This window comes from Hydractinia symbiolongicarpus, chromosome 9 (assembly GCF_029227915.1).
Source record: "Hydractinia symbiolongicarpus strain clone_291-10 chromosome 9, HSymV2.1, whole genome shotgun sequence".
Lineage (NCBI taxonomy): Eukaryota > Metazoa > Cnidaria > Hydrozoa > Anthoathecata > Hydractiniidae > Hydractinia > Hydractinia symbiolongicarpus.
Genome location: NC_079883.1, coordinates 30,969,599 through 30,978,271, shown reverse-complemented (window position 1 = coordinate 30,978,271; position 8,673 = coordinate 30,969,599). Strand labels below are relative to the sequence as shown.

Here is an 8,673-nt window from a genome sequence, read left to right as displayed (position 1 = left end):
GCACCAGGTTTAATAGGCATTTTAATCACATAAACCAACTTAAGGACTGGAAACTAAGTGGTTTAAATAAAATATAGTCCTATACCAATAAGATTAATTCAAATACAAAGCTATTCGCTTGTTGCCTAGCTAAAACAAAACAAAAACTTTCAACCTCCATTTTGAAGACTGTGGACACCATGCCAACTTAAAGCAAAATATTTTCAGATACGAAGTTATCCCACAGATAATTTTTATAAAAATCATTCCAAGATAGTTACGAGATACGAATAAAAAAAGAACTGTAGGTGTATCAGTACATTACGAATTGATATTGTATCAAACATTAGGTACTTTTTTTTCAAAATTTTTGTTAAAGTTCAAGATGGCTACTGGGGATTTACACCTAGCTCGGTTGAACAAGCTGTGTCGAATATGTGGAAACACTCTGCCTGGACGATCACATATTGTCCAAGAGCACATAAAGAACTTGGACAGTATTTTCAGAGCTGATTTTTATTCTGATCGGGCAGGCATTCACCCAAAAAAATTCTGTCACTCGTGCTTTGCTACAATAAGTAATGTCCTAAAACGTGACTCAGCTACCGCTATTGTGCCTGTTAAATGGTATACACATAAAGACACCGAGTGCAAAACATGCATATTAAGTGCACAAAAAAAGAGAGGTGGCAAACCTATGAAAAGAAGGGGCGGTGGTAACCCAACACACAAAGCTGTGGATTCCGCAGAAAAAACTTGGACACCCCTAGAACTTAATAAAATTTACAGAAAAACCTCTGAACTTTTTGACTATAGTGGAAACGTTCTCTCAGACATAAATATCAGTGAAGGCAACTGGGAACATCTGATTTGTGCTTTGTGTAGCAATATTTTAAAAAGGCCATTAATGATAAACCAATGTAACCACGTGTTTTGTGCCTTGTGTTTAACAAATTGGTTGGAAAATTCAAATAGATGTCCCACCTGCAGCATCCCAACAACACCCGGGGATGTCTCGCCTGGTTTGTGCATTTCCAGGATTTTAAACACACGAGTTGTCAAGGGAACATGTGGTTGTTCATTTAAACTGCTGTCTGCACAATCGCACACATGCTCTCCAGCATTGTCATTTACAACACTAGAGATGATGCAGTTGAGCCCTTCCAAGCCTGTACCGAAAAAGGTAGAAGAATGCATTGCTCATGTGGTTGGAATAAAAATGCAGCAGTCAAACTTGCCGAATAAAACTGTCCAATTGCCCAGTGGAAGTTCACAAGTAAGATTACTTATGTATGGAGTGGACTCAGTAAAAGTGATTTGACATTGACTTTTTTTAACAAGCAACTGATTTTCAAACGGCTGATAAAGCAAAAAATTTTGATCTTAGCAATTTTAAGGCTGAAATCAAAACTGAAAATAAGTTGCTTTTGTATATGTCTATATATGTGCATACCTAGGTTATCATTTTTTTACAATTCCAGTGAAATGTTTCTTATACACATTTTTTATACAAAAAACAAGCCATAATAAGAACAAGACAAATTTTAAAATGTTCAGAGTAAATAATTAAAAATAATAATAAATATAAGTAAGTGGCTAGAGGGGTCACAGAATATAGGAAGTTTTGGGGGTCAATAAAAACCATTCTATATATTAGGAGATTTACTAAAATTTTGATGTGCCCACCCTAAATGCTAAGGCGTCTACATCGTTAAGTGATCTTATATAAAAAATGTGTATAACTACTTTATACAAAAATACAAAACTATGCTATGTTATATTAAAAATAATGTACACATAATTGTCTGTAACAATATGATAATTTTAATAGTAATATTACATTTTACATAAAACAAATTAATAACATATGTTCCATATTTTAGCCATTGACAATAACACCCATTAGAATTCCTCGCAAGTCTTCTGATGAAACATGTGAAAGGAATGTGCGGAAAAGAGCAAATACAGCCAAGGAGTTAATCCATCTGATGTCTGGTGAAGAAACCCAATCTGTCACAAAACAGACCACAGCACTGCTAAAGTCTATGGAAGAAAGTGACAGAAATACTATCATTAAAAATTTGGGTACAGAAGTCATTATTCCAGCCAATCACATCACAGCAATGAAATCAAATTTAAACATGCCATGGAATCAACTACGTGAAATATCACGTTGGTTGAAAACATTCAACATAAAAATTGAATCAGAAAAAAAAGCAAGAAGTGTCGCTGCTGAATGGGTAGGCCAAGGACTGAGAGTTGAGCTGGCTCCTCTCACCAAATTATCAGTTGGAAACAGGGTATCCGTTATACCTAGGCCCTGGGGGTATCTGTATAATGTAGTTGGCCACATTCTGTATCAACTCAAAAAGCTAGAATGTCACAATTTACTTGTAAAACATAGTTTCATTCCTGACAATGAGATCCATGTTAAAATTGGTGGAGACCATGGAGGAAATAGTTTTAAAATGGCATATCAAATAGGCAATGTTCTAAACCCAAACAAGAAGGAAAACACAATAATGTTTAGCATTTTTGAAGGTAACAAACATTAATGCAATATATTACAAATATGAAAAAAAAAAAATTAAAACTGGAATTTCCAAAATTCTATGCATGTGATGTCTAATTGTGATCTAAAGTAGAAATGATCTAAGTGATCTAAAGTAGAAATCAAAACATTTTTTATATTTTTTTTTTAAATTAGGGAAAGACACAAGAACAAACTTAAGAGTCTGCCTTGAACGGTTTCGACCACAAATAAAAATGCTGCAACAAGTCAAATATAAAGAGTCGATATTCCGTGTATTTATGTATGGCGACTACGAATTTCTGTGTGCAATGTATGGTATAACTGGTGCAAATGGTAAATATTAATTACTTAAGATCTGGGGCAAGTTGCTAGTTGATAATCAAAATTAATTAATTTTTGACCACAAATAAAAATGCTGCAACAAGTCAAATATAAAGAGTCGATATTCCGTGTATTTATGTATGGCGACTACGAATTTCTGTGTGCAATGTATGGTATAACTGGTGCAAATGGTAAATATTAATTACTTAAGATCTGGGGCAAGTTGCTAGTTGATAATCAAAATTAATTAATTTTTGACCACAAATAAAAATGCTGCAACAAGTCAAATATAAAGAGTCGATATTCCGTGTATTTATGTATGGCGACTACGAATTTCTGTGTGCAATGTATGGTATAACTGGTGCAAATGGTAAATATTAATTACTTAAGATCTGGGGCAAGTTGCTAGTTGATAATCAAAATTAATTAATTTTTACAGAACTTTTTTTGCAACTTCATAAAGTTCCTGTAGTTTAACAATGGGTTTTTACTACGCAGATATGGGAAATGCATAGTTAAAAATGGTTTATTTTTAAAAGTTTCTAATAAAATATGTATACTTTAACATTTGTGTTTAGGGCGTCACAGCTGTTTGTTTTGCAACATTACCTCAAAACTAATGAACATCCCAGTGTTTACTCGCAAGAAATTTAAGAAAAGGTCACTGGCGACACTTGAAGAAAATTTAGCAGATTTCCGTGAAAGTGGTGGGAGCCCTAAAAATGCGAAAGAATTTTATAATGTCATTGACAACATATTTTTTGACATACCTATTGATCAAGTATACATCATATTTTTATGCTTTTCCACTGCAAGTTGATTTAATAATCCCAAAATAAAATCTATATAAACACCTAATTTTAGGTCTGTATTCCTGGTCTTCATATTTCCTTGGGTGTATATCAAAAGATGTTTAAAATGTTTGAGTCTTCTTGCCAAGACTATGATGTAAAAATAGCTCTGCTGTTGGCAACAGAAGACAATGAACTGGATTCAGATTATGGTGACTACATCGAAGTCCTTAAAGAAACAAATGACTTGCAGCAAAAGCTGGAAGATGAAAAAGCCAAATTAGCAAACCAGCAAGATCAGTTAAACTGGCTTGTAATATCTGGTGGCTTACAACGAAATATACTGACGTACGAGAAAAGTATAATAAAAACTGAGAAGAAAATCACAGAATTAGAATTAGAAATCTCAACCTTGGGAAACAACAAAAGAATTTTAGTGGGTATGATCATTTTTATTACCTAAGTAATTTTTTGTGATATTCGCAAATGTTTTTTTGTCTGGAAATTCCAAGAAATTTAATTCCCGAAAAAAAACTTTCCAAAATTATAATTTTCATTCTGATCTTATGATGCAAGCCTTATATTCTCTCCAATCTAAAGCTATGTTTAATAGTTTGTTCATCTTATTTTAGGTGTTGGTCCTTGTGCTTCTTCAATAGATAAAACGCTGCAAAAAATGGGTGTTGAACGTCAGGCCTACCATGGCCAAAGTTTTATCGGCAACCATGTACATAAATTGCTAAAGGTTTGTTAATACTAACAATAATGTAGCAATTTAAAAATAACATATTTAAAGAAAATTAAAAAAACAATCTTGCTCTTATAGAAAGAAAACATCCAAAATTTAACATCCAGCATTAAAGAGATTGTTGCAGCACAAAAGCATGATGACCAGCTTATTCACAGTGTGAATTTAGAAATGGATAAGTACGACATGTTATTTACTTACTTTGCAGAAGTTCATAACATTTACAATTCGGCAAAATATCTGTCATGTGAGGAAATACTGGCTTTAGGTGAGAAACTTGTTCCTTTTTTTAATAATAAATAAGTTTTTTTTAAAATTTCATGTGCCAAAAACAAAACAAAAAGAAAGAATAATATACATATAGTACATAATTCTAGAAATTTCAATTAATAAATTCATGATGCATCTGCGAACTAACTGGCCAAAAGTTAATATTTCACCAAAACTGCATATGCTTGAAGATCATGTCACTGAGTTCATAGCAAAATGGAATGTTGGATTTGGGTTTTATGGCGAACAAGGTAAACAGCCACTTAAATTTGTAACCTGGTAACACCAAAATTTGTGTTTTTTACCAAAATGTGTTATTTTTCAGAAAATGTGTAGCTAGCTAGCTTAAATGTCAAATTATAACATTTTTAAGGTGGAGAAAGCTTGCATCATGAAATCAACAGGATGTCGAGCAGGTACAGCTGCATCAAAAACCCAGTCGAGCGGTTACGAAATACATTAAAGCAACATTTTGTTAATGTAAATCCTGAATCGAGCCAATTAAAACCAAAAATTAAAAAAAGAAAAATTGCACGTGAAGAATAACTTTTAGACTTACAGCTTAGATAGCTAGTTATATCTTTAACTGCATATTAGCATTACTTTGCAAGCTCCTTTAGTCTTTGCATTATTTCAAAGGTGGATCAGCTGGTCTAGAAAGAAAAAGAATTGAACAGTTAATTAGCTTACTACATGCATAGTTCATTTTTATTTGACTTTTTGTCGAGCTTACGTTAGTAGTGTATGAGACGCAGAAACCTTATTTAGAGTTACAGAATTGTTTATATAGAATGTTGTTTAGTGTTGTTATTCTGTGAAATATTAGCTTAGTAAACTACAACAGTTTTAATGCCTACAATAAATCATACAGTAGATTATGTCAAAGAGGGAGTTAAAATTTTCAGGTTTTACACTAACTTTTATTGCCAGAATTCAGCGCTCTAGCATTCTTTCAGAAGTACTGATACAGTTTTTTCGTTTTTCTTACCTTGTAGATGAGCCTTTCAGCTTTCCAAAAATATATAATACACCAGCCACATAACTTCGCAACGTCCACAAAACCAAAAATTAGTTGGAACAAGTTGCCATGTTAATTTTAACAAAAAAAAGTATGCCTTCAAAACTGCCACAGTATTACTCCAACAGCATGCTTGTCGCAAAGGTAAAAGAAAGATTTAGCTTCCAGCGTGTTGAAATGCTTTAAAAAACTAAATTAAATCCACTGAAATAGATTCTATCATGCAAAAGCGATTTCAAAAAGTTAGTTACTTATTTATCATGATTGTTTTTATTTGCGCCCGCCATCTTGCGCCTCAACGTGGCCGTAATTATTGACGCATGCGCAGTCTTAGTTTCCGCTCTGAAACAGCCGTGATATAGTCGAATGTATACAAAAAAAGTACCCTGTGAGTAAACTCATTTCCAGAACGATTTTTTAAATAATCTTTTCACCACTAAAACGCATAAGACTTGTAGGTTTCAAAATTGTTCTCATTTTTGATGAGAAGCTGAATAAAAGAAGTTTCAACGCCGGCAAACGAAAACCCGCGATTTCCCGTAAATCCCGGGCTTGGCCCGTATAGTCAAAAGTATACAAAGAAAGTGCCCAGGGAGTAAACTCATTTCCCGAGCGATTTTTTAAATTATCTTTTCACCACTAAAACGCATGAGACTTGTAGTTTTCAAAAATGTTTTCATTTTTGATGAGACGCTGAATAAAAGAAGTTTAATCGCCGGCAAACGAAAACCCGCCATTTCCCGTAAACCCCGGACTAGGCCCGTATAATCAAAAGTATACAAAGAAAGTACCCAGGGAGTAAACTCATTTCCCGAACGATTTTTTAAATTATTTTTTCACCACTAAAACGCATAAGACTTGTAGGTTTCAAAATTGTTCTCATTTTTGATGAGACGCTGAATAAAAGAAGTTTCAACGCCGGCAAACGAAAACCCGCGATTTCCCGTAAATCCCGGGCTTGGCCCGTATAGTCAAAAGTATACAAAGAAAGTGCCCAGGGAGTAAACTCATTTCCCGAGCGATTTTTTAAATTATCTTTTTACCACTAAAACGCATGAGACTTGTAGTTTTCAAAAATGTTTTCATTTTTGATGAGACGCTGAATAAAAGAAGTTTAATCGCCGGCAAACGAAAACCCGCCATTTCCCGTAAACCCCGGACTCGGCCCGTATAATCAAAAGTATACAAAGAAAGTACCCAGGGAGTAAACTCATTTCCCGAACGATTTTTTAAATTATTTTTTCACCACTAAAACGCATGAGACTTGTAGTTTTCAAAAATGTTTTCATTTTTGATGAGACGCTGAATAAAAGAAGTTTAATCGCCGGCAAACGAAAACCTGCGACTTCCCGTAAATCCCGGACTCGGCCCGTATAGTCAAAAGTGTACAAAGAAAGTACCCAGGGTGTAAACTCATTTCCAGAACGATTTTTTAAATTTTTATTTCACCACTAAAGCCCATGAGACTTGTAGTTTTTAAAAATGTTTTCATTTTTGATGAGACGCTGAATAAAAGAAGTTTAATCGCCGGCAAACGAAAACCCGCCATTTCCCGTAAACCCCAGACTCGGCCCGTATACGCAAAAGTATACAAAGAAAGTACCCAGGGTGTAAACTCATTTCCCGAAGGATTTTTTAAATTATTATTTCACCACTAAAGCCCATGAGACTTTTAGTTTTTAAAAATGTTTTCATTTTTGATAAGACGCTGAATAAAAGAAGTTTAATCGCCGGCAAACAAAAACCCGCGACTTCCTGTAAATCCCGGACTCGGCCCGTATAGTCAAAAGTATACAAAGAAAGTACCCAGGGAGTAAACTCAGTTCCCGAACGATTTTTTAAATTATTTTTTCACCACTAAAACGCATGAGACTTGTAGTTTTCAGAAATGTTTTCATTTTTGATGAGACGCTTAGTGAAAGTGGCTTAATCGCCAGCAAACGATAACCCGCGATTTCCCGTAAATCCCGGGCTTGGCCCGTGTAGTCGAATGTATACAAAGAAAGTACCCTGTGAGTAAACTCATTTCCAAAACGATTTTTTAAATTATCTTTTCACCACTAAAACGCATGAGACTTGTAGTTTTTAAAAATGTTTTCATTTTTGATGAGACACTGAATAAAAGAAGTTTAATCGCCGGCAAACGAAAAACCGCGATTTCCCGTAAATGTCGGGCTTGGCCCGTATAGTCAAAAGTATACAAAGAAAGTACCCAGGGAGTAAACTCATTTCCCGAACGATTTTTTAAAATTTTTTTTCACCACTAAAACGCATGAGACTTGTAGTTTCCAAAAATGTTCTCATTTTTGATGAGACGCTTAATGAAAGAGGTTTAATCGCCGGCAAACGAAAACCCGCGATTTCCCGTAAATCCCGGGCTTGGCCCATATAGTCGAATGTATACAAAAAAAGTACCCTGTGAGTAAACTCATTTCCAGAACGATTTTTTAAATTATCTTTTCACCACTAAAACGCATAAGACTTGTAGTTTTCAAAAATGTGTTCATTTTTGATAAGACGCTTAATGAAAGAGGTTTAATCGCCGGCAAACAAAAACCCGCGATTTCCCGTAAATCCCGGGCTTGGCCCATATAGTCGAATGTATACAAAAAAAGTACCCTGTCAGTAAACTCATTTCCAGAACGATTTTTTAAATTATCTTTTCACCACTAAAACGCATAAGACTTGTAGTTTTCAAAATTGTTTTCATTTTTGATGAGACGCTGAATAAAAGAAGTTTCAACGCCGGCAAACGAAAACCCGCGATTTCCCGTAAATCCCGGGCTTGGCCCGTATAGTCAAAAGTATACAAAGAAAGTGCCCAGGGAGTAAACTCATTTCCCCAACGATTTTTTAATTTATTTTTTCACCACTAAAACGCATGAGACTTGTAGTTTTCAAAAATGTTTTCATTTTTGATGAGACGCTGAATAAAAGAAGTTTAATCGCCGGCAAACGAAAACCTGCGATTTCCCGTAAATCCCGGACTCGGCCCGTATAGTCAAAAGTATAC

General features: G+C 34.5%; 1 protein-coding gene across 1 annotated transcript; it reads left to right on the top strand.

The window, feature by feature from the left end:
- The first annotated feature begins 3,075 nt into the window (after nucleotides 1–3,075).
- On the top strand, nucleotides 3,076–5,902 carry LOC130656405 (uncharacterized). Its single transcript, XM_057459251.1, has 7 exons — nucleotides 3,076–3,203; nucleotides 3,412–3,614; nucleotides 3,698–4,064; nucleotides 4,257–4,369; nucleotides 4,451–4,640; nucleotides 4,750–4,893; nucleotides 5,016–5,902. The coding sequence occupies exons 1-7, from the start codon at nucleotides 3,104–3,106 to the stop codon at nucleotides 5,186–5,188; spliced, it is 1,290 nt and encodes a 429-aa protein (XP_057315234.1). The 5' UTR covers nucleotides 3,076–3,103; the 3' UTR covers nucleotides 5,189–5,902.
- The last annotated feature ends 2,771 nt before the right edge of the window (nucleotides 5,903–8,673 follow it).

What these genes read in the sequence shown, in the direction of transcription:
- LOC130656405 (XM_057459251.1), top strand. Translation starts at nt 3,104, where the DNA reads ATGCTGCAACAAGTCAAATATAAAGAGTCGATATTCCGTGTATTTATG. An exon ending in TTGACATACCTATTGATCAA is followed by an intron (nt 3,615 to 3,697) that starts GTATACATCATA and finishes ACCTAATTTTAG; the next exon opens with GTCTGTATTCCTGGTCTTCA. An exon ending in TGAGGAAATACTGGCTTTAG is followed by an intron (nt 4,641 to 4,749) that starts GTGAGAAACTTG and finishes ACATAATTCTAG; the next exon opens with AAATTTCAATTAATAAATTC.